At 34.4% G+C, this 18340-nt stretch overlaps 2 protein-coding genes across 3 annotated transcripts in view; one reads left to right on the plus strand and one right to left on the minus strand.

Annotated features, from left to right (window-relative positions):
* Window positions 1-14757, plus strand: part of LOC145985533 (synaptic vesicle glycoprotein 2B) — a 58844-nt gene extending 44087 nt beyond the window's left edge. Inside the window, exons 7-12 of the mRNA XM_083119603.1 lie at window positions 793-1031; window positions 4363-4529; window positions 5402-5655; window positions 9138-9297; window positions 9816-9943; window positions 13419-14757. Of these exons, the coding sequence (XP_082975729.1) occupies window positions 793-1031; window positions 4363-4529; window positions 5402-5655; window positions 9138-9297; window positions 9816-9943; window positions 13419-13474 (1004 nt within the window). The 3' untranslated portion in view covers window positions 13475-14757. The remainder of the gene's footprint in view (window positions 1-792; window positions 1032-4362; window positions 4530-5401; window positions 5656-9137; window positions 9298-9815; window positions 9944-13418) is intronic.
* Window positions 14758-15283: 526 nt separating this feature from the next.
* The window catches only part of ari-1 (E3 ubiquitin-protein ligase ariadne-1), a 34331-nt gene continuing 31274 nt past the window's right edge, over window positions 15284-18340 (minus strand). Inside the window, exon 10 of one of the 2 annotated variants that reach the window (XM_083118526.1) lies at window positions 15284-17291. In XM_083118526.1, the coding sequence (XP_082974652.1) occupies window positions 17210-17291 (82 nt within the window). In that variant the 3' untranslated portion in view covers window positions 15284-17209. The remainder of the gene's footprint in view (window positions 17292-18340) is intronic. The other variant, XM_083118525.1, reaches the window with a different exon arrangement.

An 18340-nucleotide genomic window follows, 5' to 3' on the forward strand; every position in this document is an offset into this window, starting at 1 on the left:
TATAAAATATATTTTTAATGAAAGTGGAAGCTATCTTTAACTTGCAATCACTCACCAGTCCTTTGTCAGCCGCCATGGATGAAAAATGTGTTGGGAATTGCTTATTGTTTGTCTCTTTTGCTGTAGTAGAACAAGAACATTCTTACAGGTATTATTGTGAAAGTGGTTCAGCAATGTTATGTCAAGACTAAATTCCATGAAAGGTGGAAAACTGAGTATACTCTAGAAGGTTTTTGTGCTATCACTTGATGTTATGGTGCCTTGAAAACAATGATACCATGTGGCTGACAAAGTGCTGTGTATTTTTATTACTTTCATAAATAACTTGAACTATTGTTTACATTTGGCCTGACAATTAATTATGTAATTTTATATCAGAAAACAAACCTATCCATGCTTTAGTTTTCAGTATGTTGGGACAACGTAAAACCATATGTTGGGCCATCGTAGTAAAACCATACGTTGGGCCAACGTAGTAAAACCATACATTGGCCCAATGTTAGAACCACAGCGAAAATTACCATTGGCCAACGGTATGTTCTTGCGTTGAGCCAACTGTTGGCCAACCATTTTCAGTATGGTTGGCCCAACATTCGGCCAACCACTTTTGGTTACTTGGGGCTTCCTGTGCATGTCATTGTTTGCAAATGTTTGCTCCTATGTTGTCATCTAAAATCTGAAAATTGACTAAAACCCAAAAAGAATAATGCACAAATAGCATTACTTATTTTATGATATTGAACTTGTTCACCATTGTAATGAGTTATTTGATTTCTTCCATGACTTTTTCAGGTATGGCTTGGATGATTATTCCACTTGATATTGGATTTTCAACAGAGACCTTCAAATTTAATTCATGGAGGATTTTTCTATTACTTTGTGCTGGGCCTAGCTTCATTGTTGCATGTCTTCTACTGCTGCTGCCAGAAAGTCCTAAATTTTTAGTCACTCATGGCCATCAGAAAGAAGCATTGTGTGTGTTCCAGCGAATCTATTCCATCAACATTGGGAAGGATGAAAAGAGTTATCCAGTAAGTTTCTTAGCTACAGATATTCAAACAACGTACATTTTTCATATTGTGCACGAAACCTTTTACTTTAGTAAAGTATATTTTTCTATAGCTTGGTATGAACTTCAAAGCCACTCTTCATGCCTGGACTAAATTCATAAATGTTCTCTGCAACTCAACCAGTTCTGTCAAATGAAACCTACTCCCACATCGAGAGAGGATGAAGGTAAGTTTCCAGTGCCTGAAAAATTAATGTATGCTGGGTGAATGGAAAACAGGAACAGGAAGTGCAGTCAAACTTTCAACTCTCAACCTCACCATGGAAGTTCCCAGGCTTCAGTTCTGGCTTGGGCATGGGTTAAATAACACAAAAATCCTTATCCTCCAAGTTTATGGTTAGGAGAAGGAAGTCAACAACATATCCTTGTTTAAAAAAAGCTAAAATTTCACAGCTACAGAGTGATAGTCAAAAGTGAAACAAGATCAAGCAATGGGTAAAGACATAACAAGAAGGCAGAGGCAAAGATTAGATTGGAGAGTACAAGAAATGGAAGCTAAGGTCCAAAGTGAGCCATAGCATGATAAATGATGATCAGGGTGCAAAATCATTGAAAACTGGTGGGGGGAGAAAGTTCTTACTCTACAAACCCCCTCCCCCACAAACATATGTGTAAATTATATGATATACACATTTGTAATGTTATTAAAAGTAAAAATAAATTACTCAATTAAAAATATATTATTATTATTAATTACATGAGGATGAAGGAAATTAATGTTGCTTTTATACATATCAGATATTGTACAGCAGCTAAATAATTCCTTTACTAACTGGTTAAAGATGTTAATAAATTATGAAATAGTTTAAGTGGTTTTATTATGTGTAAATTTTTGTTTAGTTTGTGTTTATGTTAGTATAAATCAATTACATTTCACAGTTATTATTTTCTTGCATTCTTGTTTTACTTTTATTGTGCATATTGATGTTGATTTCTTAATAATCTCTTGAGAGAGAAAGCATTCAATACTCACAACTACACTAAATTGTGTGTTTTCGATATTATATTTGAAATTGAAAGTAATTGCTTATCTTTTGTTTGCGGTAACAAAAAGTCTCCCCCCCAAAAGTTTTGGTGGGGGGATTTTTGAGGCCAAGATTGTTGGTGGTGGGCCAAATCCCCCCTGTCCCCCCAGGATTTTGCACCCTGATGATGATGATGTTTCTGTAGATGAAATATATCTACAACCACTGAACATGCTGAGAGGTTGTTGACTCACAATCTCACCACAGAAAGTGCTGGATTTCGGTCTCAACCTGGTAATGAAAGGCCCTTTATGATGATCCTTTCATCAAGTCATCTAATCATCATTTATCCCCATCATCATGATTAACCTAAAGAGGGAGAAACGTTATGTAAAATAAGAATAATACAAATATAAATTATATCTACCAATATTTTGTTCTGTGCTTCTATAATGCTAATGAAAAATTGTATATTAGGGTTAGACAGTAAGAAAATTGTTAATGTGAAACTCTATGATTTGTCCAAAGTTTTCGATACTGTATCCCACTCTCTTTTGCTAAAAAAGTTAAGATTTTATGGTTTTGAGGATGGAGCACTGTCACTTTTGCAATCATATCTAAGTGGGAGATCTCAGAGAGTAGTTTTTGAAGAAAAGGAGTCAAATTTGTTATCTGTTAAACATGGAGTACCTCAAGGATCTATTCTGGGCCCTATTCTTTTTATTATTTACATAAATGATTTGCCATATAACATTTGAACACCTTGGTCAGTAGTTACCTATTTGCTGATGATATCAATATCTGTTTGAACTCAGATTCTAAATCTTTTAAGGTCCTCATTAAAATCTACTTCCGATATTGTTCAGGACTGGTGTACTGCTAACTTGCTTTGCATAAACACTGATAAGATCCAAAACTTGGAACGTACATATAATAGTAATAATCATAATACAGAGCATGAAAAGAATTCTGTCACCTTTTTGAGATTTTTAATAGATAATCATTTGGAATGGGAGGATCATATCAGTAGAGTTGAATCCAGAGTTAGCAAAGGGGTTTATTTAATGTGTAGGTTAAGATTGTGTATAAGCTTGAATGTTCTAAAAACTGTTTATTATGCACAGATGCACAGTCACTTAAGCTATGGTACCCTACTTTGGGGTCATCAGTCTTCAATAAAAAGGTTATTAAAGTTGCAAAAGATATGTGTAAGATTAATGTGTGGTCTTCCAAGCCGTGGTCACTGTAAGTTAAGTTTTGTTAGACTAGGTATTATGACAGCTCCTGCTATCTTTGTATTCCAATGCCTGCTTTATATAAACGAAAACATTCACATTTATGAGGAGTTAGGGTGTTCACATACCTATCAAACCAGAAATAGGGATTGTTTAGGATTGTTTAGATGTAATTACAACAAGACACCAAAAACCTTTTACTACATGTCGGTTAAGTTTCACAATGCTCTCCCTTTGTCTTTAAGGCAACTGCCCTTTCTAAAACTCAAAAGAAAACTGCAAAAAATATTGACTGATAATTGTATATATATAAGGTAGAAGAATTCTTTGAAATTAATTTTGTTAGGTATACTTGCAAGATAATAATGTTAACTGAAGACTAAAATTGGTAAACGCTGTAAGTGCCACAATAATTCAAACACCGTTTTCCACTTTAAACTGTGAAATGTGCCATGCTTTATAATGTGGTAAACGTGAAATGTGGCTGGTAGGCCTCTAAGTAGTTCAAAGGATGTGTAAAGAGGTTAGTAGTGTGCACGTTACGGGCTGATGTGTGGAACGATGCGATTTCCCAACACTTTCGCTTTTGGCACTTACAACGTTTACCACATTTAGTCCTCAACTACTAAATTTTTGTAAGTTGTGTTATGTTTCTAAGATGCTGTTGGGATGTTTGTTTGTAAGATTTATATATACTTTATTAGTATAAGGCTAGGTTATATTTCTGACGATTGTAATACATGTGATGTTCTCATATTTTTTACAATAAAAGTTATTATTATTATTATTATTAATAATGTTATTTTGAGTTCCCTGAAGGGATAAATATTATGCTAAAAGACAAAACATAAACAATTTGAAGGCGTGTCTTGTTACTGAAGGCAGGTATTCTGCAGACTTTTAAAAGATTAAGGTGCGAGTGAAATTTTCAAGGTAATTTGATATTAGTACTGCTACATTCTGAGGCCTAAGACCCCTTTCCTTCCAGACTGGAAAACTTATGACCAGCTCAAGAAACAATTTTTTTAGGTTTTTTGTATTATGAGGATGATTGTTTTGTTATGTGTAATTTTATATTCTTGATTTCTTTCAGGTAAAGATGATAATATCAGACACAACTACAGATTGTACAAAATGTTTAGTGGAGTCGGAGTCAAGTATGTTGAAAGACATTCTGGCAAACACAAAAGAGTTATTTGTTTCACCAATATTGAGGCTTACAGTCATTTGTATTGCTATTAATTTCACATTCCACATTGGGTAAGTTAATTTTGAATTTTCCATGATTCTTTTACTTTATACAATGGCACCAAACTCATAAATGTCTGTAGACACCATAAATACGTAGTTCTTAATACTTTTAAAAGGTATGAATATTTATATATTTCCATTTATAAATCTAAATAGGTTTTGGTTGATTGATTTTCTGCCACTTTTTGCTAACTGCAAAGATGAAGATGAGAGGTGATTTGATTAAATTGGTTAAAGGAAAATAAAAACAAAACAAAAAAAACAACACAATACAAGCTCAACAGAGAATTATACTGGCTATCAGTCCAGATGCCAGAGCCTCATTGGTATGTAGAATGTAGTTCAGGGTATTCTACGTGGAAAAGAGGTTGACATTTGGGTGTCTTCACGAGTCACCCCTTACACCCCAAAGAGATTTTTGTTAAAATATACACTCATACATACATATTTAACATTCCTGCCAACGATAGTTGTGATCATGTTCAAATTATAAGTGCACCAGTAAAAGTGCATTATTTTAATTATTACTGAATTACAGCATACATGTGACAATTACAGTGTAGTCTTATATGTTTTATTCCACTTCGTAGCAATGATACTGTAAGGAGAGCTGAAAACATTAAATAAAAATAGAAATACATGTTTGAATGTATTTATTGTCTAGTTTAACATGTTGACAACATGTAGTGTGATATTATATATTTTTTATAGACATAGAAGTTCTAAAATTCTCTGCTTTAGCAATCAGTTAAAAGTAAATTTATAGAAAGAAATATATATTTTGAGAGAGAATTGCACTTCAATGTTGATTTTTTAGACAAAGTTGTGGGTAAATATTTGCAGCACATTAAATAACAAATCCTCGAAATATCTTATTTCAGATACTATGGTCTAATGATGTGGTTCCCAGAATTGTTTGATAGATTTCAAAAGTTTGAAGAGATCCACCCAAACATATCAGCTACAGTTTGCGATGTAACTAGTACTATTTCACAACTAGAATCACATAATTTATGCAGTAAAAGTGTTAGTGAAACAGTTTTTATGCATTCGCTGATAACAGTGGCTTCTGCTGTTCCAAGCAATATATTTGCCATTTTGTGCATCGATAGGCTTGGCAGGAAGTTCTTTTTGGGTGAGTATACATTTGATTAATTTATTGTTTATACATTTATTTGTGAATACTTTTAGTAACATTTCTATATTAACGTGCAATCTAAAAGGATATTAACACTGTCTATCTTAACAATACTTTTGAGAGAACCTTTTCCCTTGTTTCAGCTTAAATTTTTGCTTCTTTTTGTCAAGGGTGGAGATCAACCTAATATGGAGTAAGAAGCTCTACTAATACACTGCACTAATTACTACGTGTGTTTTCCAAGGTGCTCTCTCAGAAACTGTAGCTAAGGGAAATTTGATTTTGACTTGATTTTTGTTATTTAGCATCGCATTCTGATACTTTTGGCTAAGCACAACAATGAGGATGAGTGATGGTATGATGAAATTAATGAAGGAACACTCACAAAGAACACCCAATACCCAGGTCACGATTCAAACCTTGGACCCTGGCATCATAACACACTGTGCTAACCACTCTGCTATAGAGCTCGGCAGTAAAGCAAAATAGTATACTATAGACAAGGATCACCATACCACTGATCCTGAGCTACCAGTATTTTCATGCTAATTGCAACCTCAACCATACAGGTACCATATACAAGGGCCATTTTCTTGTAGTGGCAATATTGTTGGTATACGCTTGTCAATTGTTGCTGGGACAAAAGACGATGAGGGTCTTGTTTAGACTTGTACTATGAATTGTGTGTAGGTGTTTTATGCTGAATAGTACTGTTGTGTGGTAGTTAGAAGATGTTAAAGTGAAGTGTGTGTATAATACCACCCTCAACAATGTTCACGCCTGAAGAACAGCGAATATTCATCAAATTTCATGTTGCACGTAGGCTACAAGAAATGCATGGCAAATTCACAAGGGCTTATGCTTCAATTCCGGCTCATACGATATGGCCCACGTCTTGTCAGCGGCAATAATGCGAGCAAGGAATGTGTTACCTTCCAATTGCCAACGTGCAAGGTGCATGCATGCACATTCTCATCTGTGGCATTGCTGAACTTCCGTCAGGATATGCAGTACCCATTTTGCTGATATCTTACGCAGGCCGAGGTCCTGAGTTAGAATCTGGTATACAGATGATGGTGAAATCTTCAGTTCATTTGCTAATTCACTACATCTCCAACGCTGACCATTCTCCAGCAATCTGCGAAGTGCATCAAGGTGGTGTGGATCTGTTGCCGTGCAAGGATGCCCTCCACCATGTTCTTTCGCGGCTGATTCATGACCACTTTCAAATGCCTTGGAACATCTGGCAATGGTACGATACAGTAAAGCGTGGTCCCCACATGCCTCGCATAAGCCCTTGTAAATTTGCCATGCATTCCTTCCACGTGCTACCTGAAATTTGATGAATATTTCTGTTCTTCATGCGTGAACATTGTTCAGGGCGGTATTATACATACACTTCACTTTAACGTCTTCTAACTACCACACAACAGTACTATTCACCACCAAACACTTACACACAATCTGCAGTACAAGACTAAACAAGACCCAATCATCTTTTGTCCCAGCGACAACTGACAAGCGTATACCAACAGTGTTGCCACTATAAGAAAAATGGCCCTTGAATTTCAAGATAGAATCGCAATAATAATAATAATAATAATAATAATCCAATATGCTAAAACATTCTTAGCCTCACGTGAAAATAAACCTTGGCATTGTCGGCATGTCCATCTGTGTAAACTATTGAAATCTCAGTAACTACATGAGCTGCAAAGGAACTCGATCATGCTACCTGTCTCAACATGAGAGAAAGCAACTGATCAGAAGTGGTCTGTCAATATCTGAGAAACCAACAAATATGAGGATCTACTAAAATTTCATAATAGATCTTGCATACAAGTCTAATTTGACAGAATTCTTTTGATTGCCTCATATGTTTGTTTATAAAAAATAATAATTTCATTACATCTTAAAGTTTTATGAAGGTAGATCTCCACGTCTTGGGAAATCTCGGAAGTCGGTCCATGGCTCAAGGAGTTGGATGATCTCTGCTGTAGACAATCAGTGGTGGATTGATTTTTCTGTTGCCTGCTAGGTTCAGAATTATAAGTCATTTCTAAGTGTGTTAGCTTCATTATTGACATCAAGGAAATGTGTCATTTAACATTAATAAATTATGTATGTTAAAGTTTTAAAAATGTCTTGTAAGGAGATTGTGCTATTTACTTATTTTATGATTTGTAGTTAGTTTTAGAAGTCTATGGAGTAATTGCGTTATTATAGACAACAAAAGAATACAATGATCACTATCACTACTCTGTTGTAATTGAAGAGTTATTGTTAGTTTTTGTAAGTCTCAGGGAGTGAGGGGAGGGGTGGGCTTGACCACTATGCTCTCCCACTGCAGACAAAGTTTGCACGCTGGTTAGTTATGAATGTTGCTCTTAATTTCTTTAGTTGTGAACTTTCTCTTCCCTATTTTTACTAATATTGTTACTTTAGTTCAATGTCTCAATCCATCCTGACATCTTTGTAAGGGAGATTCACACCAAAGTGACAAGCAAAAAGCAACATGCGACACATGTCAATTCTGAACGAACCAATCAACAGCAATGTTCCAGTGTGACATACTGCTGTATTTGATTGGTGAAATTCTCAAGTGAAAAGTGTTGCTTGTACCTTTAGTGTGAAATTTTCGTTAAAGAGCTTTCAGACCAGTGACAAGCAACACTGGGGTTTCACACCGAAGCAACAAGAAACATGCAACATAGGCCCTATTCAGTCCGTAGAAAAGCATTCACTGTACATGTGCTACAAACAGACTAAGGCAACACGATGCATGATATTGAGAAAATAGTCCAGTCTGAGCAACATGCAAGAGACAGGTTACATATGCAGTTTGTCATGTTGCTTTGGTACAAAAGATTGCATTTATTTCTGAAGATTGGTTTCCAAGTGACATGTGTAGTATGTTGCTGTTACCTTGTTCTGAAAGCTCCCTTACAGGTTATGCTGATATCATGTCATATTTTAACTTCCTTATGCTTATTTCAACAATAAGGATAAATAATGATCAGATCAAACAGGTGAACAGGCAAAGGGTACGGAATGCACATGCACACAACTAATTGTGAGTTCATCACTTGTCTCTTGGTCATAAAAATGTTTTTTTCAAAGACATTTGTTACATTCTTTACATGTTTTGTGTAGTTATGGGAGGCACAATATTCTCTATTAGGACAGACAAAAAAGAGAACTAAAAATACTAATACACATTACAATTAATGTATTATCAATAACCAAACCATATATATGTACAATCTTATCTTTCTTCTTTTTTTTTATACACAGTGTTTAGCACTTTTGTATCAGGATTGTGCGCTGTAGGAATGTATTTTGTACACAACTCAATAGAAAATCTAGTAGTATCAGCAGTATTCAGCAGTGTGATCAGTAGTGGTAGTAGTGATCAGATGTATTATCAATAACCAAACCATGTATATGTAAAATCTTATCTTTCTTCTTTTTTTATACAGTGTTTAGCACTTTTGTATCAGGATTGTGCGCTGTAGGAATGTATTTTGTACACAACTCAATAGAAAATCTAGTAGTATCAGCAGTATTCAGCAGTGTGATCAGTAGTGGTAATGCAGCTCTAGATTGTTTAATAACTGAAGTCTTTCCAACAAAACTCAGGTAAGAAAGGAAGTATTCTAATAACTATTTCCACTGTATTGGTCTGAGTTTCTTCATGATAAAAGATGTGTAATTATAAGGTGCACAAAGCTTCTGATTTTTATTGTATAAAATGTTTCCTTGCCTGGAAATTCTATTTTGTTACGTTAGAATTAATATTTACTTGGATTCTTAGTCATCTTACAATATGGCTCCTTATTTAAAGTAATTTTGAGCATGGGAGCAGTGCTCAATGTGGGGTAGGGGAATACTTAGCCTTATACCCTTTTGGCCAAAATTCCGATTACAGTTAATTTCATGCCAAAATCAAGGCAATATTTTAAAATTTTCTAATTATCTATTTTCTGTAAAATATTTCTCCTCCATTAGACTACACAGTTTGACATTCTACAATTTGCATAGTGATCATGCATACACTTGTGCTGGTTTGTTTCATTACTGTTTATAGTTACAGTTGGTTATTTTAAATTTAAGATAATATATCACAATGGTGAATTTTTTTTTGTGTTATGTCCTAGGGCAACTGGTGTAGCTATATCAATGGTTGCTGCAAGATTAGGTGGAATCATTGGGAATATTGTAATCGCAATGCTGTTGGACCTCTACTGTCCAGCGCCAACATTTATAGTTGCAGTGCTTCTTATTGGTAAGTATAAAAAATATAGAGATTTGGTGGTGCACAATCAAAAATAGAATCATATATTGATTACATTTATAAAAGTAAATTCAATAAATTTTACTTTACAAAAAAAAGATTATATATATATATACGTGCGTGCGTGCTTCACATGTACTGCCAGACTGCTAAACACCAAGACTTGAGAAAATGAATCTATATACGTATGGGAAGTAGGTAGAAACATACACACGAAACAACACTGTACGTATCAGATCAGTATTTCATTTGTATGTGTTTGGTTGTTTTGTTTATTATTGCTCACTCTATTGTGTTTGTGATGACTTTTACAACTCTCCTCTTAACGTAATTTGGCAGAAACGTTACTATGTGCGACACTTTTACATTGTTTCAACAGCAGACGGAACGAGCTTCCACATCTACATTCCTCTTGCTACCATCCCCTTTACTTTGCCATTGGACTCATCCAGTCAGTGCATGCATACTTGTGTTGATGGTTGCGACTAAGGCAGCTGGACTGTATATTCTTGCAGGCCCGTAGCCAGAATTGATCTCCAGGGGAGCTTACAGGTTATCAGGGGGTACTTTGTAAATCAAGTCCATTTTTCAAAAGTTAAACAGTGTTTAATGAAGGTACATTATGGTGTGGGGGGAGGGGTCATTAAGTTACATAAAGTTTAGAAATATCACACAAATTCTAAATTTTTCTATATCTTTTAAAATATCACTGGAAGTGTTAATTGGTTGCTACTGAAATCATCCCTTACTACACACTCCATACTATGTTTGATGATACAGATATTTATATTACTCAAGAAGAGATGGACAATATTCAATCATAGTGCCTACTGTACATTCCACTCCCCGACCGAAACAATAATACTCCTCCTCGTTCCCCAAAACTTGGGAGCTTTTAACCTTTGACACAGATGTGGAGGGAATTTGCATAATTACATTAAAAGTCGTAGATTTCTGTATAAATGGGAGGTCGCAACAGGGGCAACGAAGGTACAGATAAAGAAGCTCCCCTGTGAAGAAACTTTCTGAAGTCTAGAGAAGAGAATCATCTCTTAAATACTTGCTGCTACTTAAGACTTCTCCTTATACATAACATGAACAAATGTAATAGCTGCTGTTCATGCTCCCTGAATTTATCCTTCACCAAAGTTGTGAGCAAAATAATATCTACTCTCTACAGTTTCACTTTTCACTGCAAACAAATTACGCAAAATAGTTTTACCTAATGTCAAGGTGGTTGACCTTATTGCCGGGAAGGGGGCTGAAGGTAGTTCCAGGGAGGCTCAGCCCCCCCTTCCCCCCCGTTACGGGCCTGTATTCTTGTTTCATATATTGCATATGTATGAGAAAAGAATCATGCAATTGACAGTTAAATGGAAGAGAAAGCATTATAGACTAAACTTCACTACATTGAAGTTGTAAATAAATAAATGACCCATGGAAGAGTCTTAGAATGGTTTGAAAATGCACTATCCATTTTTATGATTCGAAAGAGAGAAGGCTCCTTAACCTTTACAGTCCCGTGGCACTTATGCAGTTTTTACCTCTGTCCAAGGCCATTTAAACGAGATTTGTAAGGTTTAGCAAAAATCCTTATAGCTTCCTTCCTATGGTTGATAATTTAGTGAAACAAGAAACATTTTACTAAGAACAAAATGTACTTTGACATAGAAAAGACTAAGTGTTGCTATCTGTATGTATTTGTTATTATTCGTGGCTTCAAATGTGAAAATTGAATAAAAGACAAAATTTTGCCCCTCCTCCCTCCCTGTTGAGACGGGACAGGAACCAATTTTATGTCCTATTTGCAACCACATGTCTACATTATAATTCAATATTTGTTTTGTTTCTAATGCCTTTTGCTAACCGAAGAAAAAAAAAACAAGTGCAAGTTTTTTCAACAAGAGTTGGCAACACGCACAATGAAGTGCAAGAGTTATTTTTAGCCCCGATCCTACCTCTTACACCCCCCTTTCATTTTCCTTCCGAAGAAGGAGTGGTTGTCTTCTGAAGCAAGCACTTTTGACAACATTGTCCCCTCCCCCTCCGACCATGACCTGCTTCCACAAGTTGACAAGGAAAATAATAGACAAACGATTTCCTCATAGGTCCTCGCTTTCCTGCAAGGCATGAGATTGTAAACAAGCATTTACAACAGCACTAACTCACTTCTGTGAGCTTTGTCATTCAATACCTCTTTTACTGCGCCAACAAAGAGGAGGTGTAAATTTAGCAGCTGCTGCTGTCATTAGGGAGTTGAAGAGCACCAGCGTCCCTGTCGATGCATATCGACTCTTGGTTTCAAGTTCCACACACTTCGAGTCATGAGCATAGAAAATGAACAGGGTTGCAAGATGATGAAAAAAGGTTCCGTTTCATCGATCAGCACATGATCGATCGGGACTTAAAAGTTTAATAGCACTATATGGTATAGTCACATGGTGCAAAAGTCAGGAATTTTTATGTTAAAATCCTGGGTACAGCATGAATGCTTCTTGGCATTTATTCCAACAATCATATTGTCACTATGAGCCTCAAAAGGGAAGAAAAAGGATGTATGTAAAATAGTCAAAATACAAATACATATAAATCTATTATAGTCAATATTATAACTAGAATCTTTCACTTTAATCCAGTCAATGAAGGCCAAAAAATGGGCCTAGCACGCAACAAATTAGAGGAAAGCTAAAGTTTGGCTGATGTTTATATGCCATTAGAGGGAGGATTTTAAAAGAAGTCCACCCTGCAACCCCATCTCCATCCCCAAAGATCAAAATCCCATGTTCTCAGAATTTTGTTTATAAGTTTTGAACAAATAGGTGTTTTGGAGCAATTTTTGTTTGTTTTATTTCTAATCATTGAGAGAACACATTGGTGCATAGATATACTCTATAAATTGAATAGTATAAAAAGCAGTGAAGTTGAGGCTGAATAGAATTTTGAGGTGAATGGTTCAAATAAAAGTTACAAAATATTTCGTAGGCTATAAAACAGTATAACAGTTTACTAGACTTCAAATTCAAAATGCTTCACAGAAAATTGCTTTTTTCCAACTTTGAAAGTAGATATCTTAAGTACTATGTAATATATACACTATGTACACAATTGTGTTATGAAAATAAAACAAAAACAAAGAATTGCTCTGAATAAATCTGAGAATGAGTTCGTTTTAGGGGGAGGGAGGGAACAAGAGGGGACACTTTGGGGACTTGGGGAGGGGGGGAATGCTCTCCCTAATGGGGTCTTAAAATCAGTGAAAATTCAGCTTTTCCCTAATTTGTTATGGGTCAAGATCTATATCTGTACTTGATATTGTGTTGATAGGTTTCAAACGTGTATATATGTGTTATAATGCTGGAAGAAGGTAAGGTATCTGTAAAGTACTGAAAAATCAAATTCTAGCTACGATAATTCAAATAAATCTAATGAAATATTTTGTAGCTAAATTTATGTGCTTTTCTTACAGGTGGAGGTTTGCTATGCTTATTCTTGCCAAACACAACTCGCGTACCACTCTCATGACGATGCCTGTTGAACTGTGGGCTTTGACATTTGGACAACACAAAGTTCTTTGTGCGAAGTATACCAAAAAGAATTTATTTGTTGCTCATCGGATACTGTTTATTCTGTGTTCAGTCAGTTTAATTTAATCCATGATTTAGCATCTCTTTACTTGTACTTTTCCAAAAGAAAAATTGTGTAGGTGCTAGATTGTCTACAAACATTATGAAAGTAAGAAATAATTTCATGAGTTTTCAACTCACTATACCAGCCATAACTTGAAGATGGGACACAAGCATAAACATTTCTACACACAAAAATTTTATTTAAAGTTTCACTCAGCTTTGGTCCTCCCTCACAATGACATTTAAAAAAGGATTTCTTTGAAGAATAAAAATTGGAAAGATTAGGAACTGTACATTATTACAAAATGAAAATTAAAAAAAAAGAAATCATTGCTGAGGTTAGTATAAGGGTATATTTGTCTTGAACACTCAATGCATCTTACCAGAATGCACTGGTGATGCTAAAAGGTGGGGGGGGAACCACTCAGTTTTTAGAGAAAATAGTTTGATTATCAAATAATGGCAGAATTACTAACTTTTAAGTCTGAGAATTTTCTGCAACCCCCACCCTCCTAAAATTTTGCTTGTATTGCTACTGCAAGAATGTAGAATTGTTAGTTTGAGTTGTACAAGCGCAATGGAGTTTTATTTATGGTATGGTAAATGTTATATATACTATTACATGACAAAGCCATGACTATTTTCAAGCGATGATATTCTTTTATACATGTAGCAAGTAAAAGTGATAGGCAAAAGTCCAAAAATGGCTGCAAAACTTAAGTTCTAAGGTCATAACTTTGTTTATGCAATAAGGCACCAGGCACTTGCCTATTGCAGTGAAATCCTGTTGTAAACCTCCAAACATGCTCCTTCTGTAGTTTGATTTCTATCATTGTGCAATTTCAGACATCCATCATCATTATTTTTCAAGCTTACTAATTTCAACTTTCTGAACATTCAAAAGATATAATTTCTGAAACATTCATGTATCTGCAATGACAAGAAGTGAGTGTAAAATAAAATATAAAAAAAAGCTATCTGAAGCTATTAAAAATAATATACATGACCACATTATTTGTGGCTGGAGTTCAAATTTCTAAAAGGATTAAGTGCCATCTGCAGAATTTTGATTCAGTTGCGGATATTTCAAAAAAATAAAAATGAAAATAATCAAGTATTTTCTGGAAGGTAATTTAGAAAAAAGATTAGGATGTGATAAATCAACAATGACGCAGGAAATTTGTAATGTGAACAATGTATATGAATGGAAATTATTGTTGTATACTGCAGTTTTTTGTAATGTATAATAAAGTTATTTTTATTTTTCTGGTGGTTATCATTATTCTAAGATTTGAACTTCTCAACCAATAGTCATTCGCAGTGGACAGATAGTCAAGTGAATATTTCTGTACTCTCTTTGAGTATACAATAAAAAGTATTTTTTTTGGCTATACCATGTGTCGATACAACTTTCAATGGATATCAATACAAATTCCCACACATACAACTTTTCCATACCAACCACACCATTACAATCTACCAGTTTCCCTCACACTAAATACACATGAAATTCATATTAGTTATCAAATTTGAGTGAATAATAAATGAAAATTGTCCATTTTTGGTACTTCGTCTCCAATTAGATTACAGAAAAGTATTACCTGGTCTTATGATTAAACATACCATTCAAACCAGTTTTGTATAGGAACTTTTTTCTATTTTCTTTGAACTTAAAGCAATTGTACATCACTCTCAAATTATAAACTTTTACTAATGGAAGGAAAGTATTCTCAAAGAATCAGTTGATAGGATTTGTTGTTTTCATAAAAAAAAGTAAACAAAAACATAGATAGCAGTGATGAATGACAATTTATAATAATATTACAAATTTACATCTTATTTTTTTGGTTCACACTTCTAAGGCTATTAAAACAAATAGCCTTAGGTATTTTAGCAATTCAAAAACTTATTTACAATGCACAGTTAAACTACAAATTTTTTCATTTTTTTTCAGAGTAATTAAAAAGAATTTCTCAGTTATGTTTTTACGAATATAAAGGAGATTTTGTTACTACATGATTTAACATTACTATTGGCTCCAGCAGACAAAGTAATTCACAAAAAACATTATTTTAATACCTAATGCTGATGTAAGTAGCCCCCTCTTCCACAATTAAATGAAAAATGACAAAAATAAAGCATAAATTTACATTATTGTTATCATTGTTACAAAAGAAAATCTGAACCCAAAATATTTCCTTAACCATGTCTGCAAAAAGAAAATTAAAACTGTCAGTATCATAAAGGAAACAGTACAAAAGAAAGAGTGTTTTGAACGTTTCTCAATGGAAACCTAGAAATTTATTTAAATCTTAAATAGGACATGAACAATTATGAAAATAAAACTGCAATATGAAAAATCTGTACACACTAACAAAAAAAAGTGGGGGGAGGGACATGATTCTGAGGGAGGGCGTTATGTAAGTTTCACACCACTAGTTTTTACTTCCCTTTTTTGTTTACACTGCATGGTAAAAATGACTCCACGATAATAAAATTTACCAAATACATTAATAGTCTGTTCCTGTAGTTTTACTATCACTTGCTTATCATCACAGAAGGAAATGAAGTATATGCTAATAAACAATATATATATTTTCACTCCTGTGAAAACAATCAAAAAAGTTCAACACACTAGGGCAATACAGAATAAAACACACACACACATGCATACACACACTAACTCACAACACGTGGCTCATCACACATTTCACTCATTCACACTAGCCAATATCACATTGCCATTATATATATATTTTCCTTCGTTAATATTCTCGTCTCTTCATTCAGATTTATATGCTCTGAATCAAACTTTAAATACATTCTCTAATTTTACTTTACACAATACGTTTGTTGCTATAAATAAAACTATTTAAAATTATGTTCAAAATATGAAATGTACAGTTAGCATTCCATTTTTAATAAATTCAGTCAGTCCTTGTTCACATAGTCAACATACATCAAGTTCTATGTACTTCTTTGACTAACTTGTGAACGTATGGTAATGACAATTAAACTAATAATATTTGCCTGCTTTTAATTTAAACATATGGTAGTGGTAGCACCTCAAATTGTCCACATGTTTTTACTGGTGTCCTACAGGAATAATATTAATACAAGAAAGTAAATATCCGAACAATATATGGTATAATGTGTGAAATGTGGCATATAATTAACATAAAAAAGTATATAGCAGAACAAAATGAGTATATGGAAAATCAAAACCAAAAATGTTTACAGAATTATTTCACATATTTCCAAAAAGGCTGGTGGAAGATGTAGATTTTGTACGTTGAAACGCAAACCACCAGATTTTGTCACTCACCACATGATAATGAGTTTCAATAATATATAATGTTCGCCTTTACAAATATTGTATGAAATAACACCTGTTTGGATTTCTTTTTTTTTTTCTTTTCCTAAATTCATGGTGGAGCGGTAAATTCTTCCTGTTTTGATATTCCCTCCATCAGGGTATGAAAAATTCCTGTTCCAACTGTGATATACTTCACACACTGTAAGCACTACCAGCAAAATACAATTCGTACAATTCAACACATGCTTTTTCCTCAATGATGGAGTTAAAGACACTCAGAAGCAGGCTATTGGAACTATGTTTACATTGCAATGTTTATTCTGTGTACTCCCACCACTCCTTCTCATAGCCCTCATGAACATGTTCCAAAAGGACCTTCCTTCGACTGTCACAATATCTGCAAAAGTTTTTAAAATAAATCAGATTTTTACAAGAACAGTTGACTGCAACTAAACTTGCTGAAGATATAAACTACTAACCATTATTTTTATTTGCCAGTATTGACAGTAAAATTATCATTAATTTTGTTTACCTTACATTTCTATAAATAATAAGTACGTGAGAGTATAATTCACTCTTAACATGCACCATATCTGATTAAAATTACTGTATAAAGTTTCAAATTCTCTTCCTAAGTCAAACCCAATCACATATGATGTTCTTGTATTGGTTTGTTCCAAGTTCATTTTATGCTCAGATAGGTTAATTGGGATTTGTCCTACAGTTTAACCTTTAGTGGACGGAAGTCTCTCCAGTCTGTTAGTTTCTCAGGACAGGAACTTTTCAGGCACACATTTTACAAACTTGCCATTAAACCAAAAATCGTAGCAAGAGAATAGATTGTTATGGAGATGTGAAATCAGTTTTTTTTGTCTGGAATGACAAGACCCTCATCACATATATAGTTGCAATTATCTCCCAATAATCTTATACATACTGGTAATGTGCTGATTGCTCACAATTAAATACCAACTAAAGGTTAAAAGATTAAAAATCAGTAACTTACGTGTGTGAGCATGAGATTTATCGAACTACGTTTCGAAGGTTATACTACCTCCTTCTTCAGGCTGAAACGTTGTTTTCAGACACCTGACATGGTGCCTCGTCGAGAAATTGATGGTTCAGGATTTAGGTTAAAATGGTATAGGAAAGACACTTTCTAAAAAAGAATGCAAAATACACATACTAAAACCGCGCAATACTCTATAAAAACAAAAGAACGTTCAAAGCTGATGAAGGCAAACTGCCGATCGGTGCTCGGGGTAGGCGAATGCACAGTGTCAGCTCTTACCTAGAGAAGGAAAACTCCTTCCCCCCCCCACCCCACCCCGGGTCATTCAACTGGGGCTCCTGAATCACCAATCCAAGGTAAATTCAACTTCCACCTCGGCCGCTTTCCTAACCTCAGGGGGAACATGGAAGCCCATCTCTTCTCTACTCCCGGCG

This window comes from Lepisma saccharinum, chromosome 3 (assembly GCF_977018435.1).
Source record: "Lepisma saccharinum chromosome 3, izLepSacc3.1, whole genome shotgun sequence".
Lineage (NCBI taxonomy): Eukaryota > Metazoa > Arthropoda > Insecta > Zygentoma > Lepismatidae > Lepisma > Lepisma saccharinum.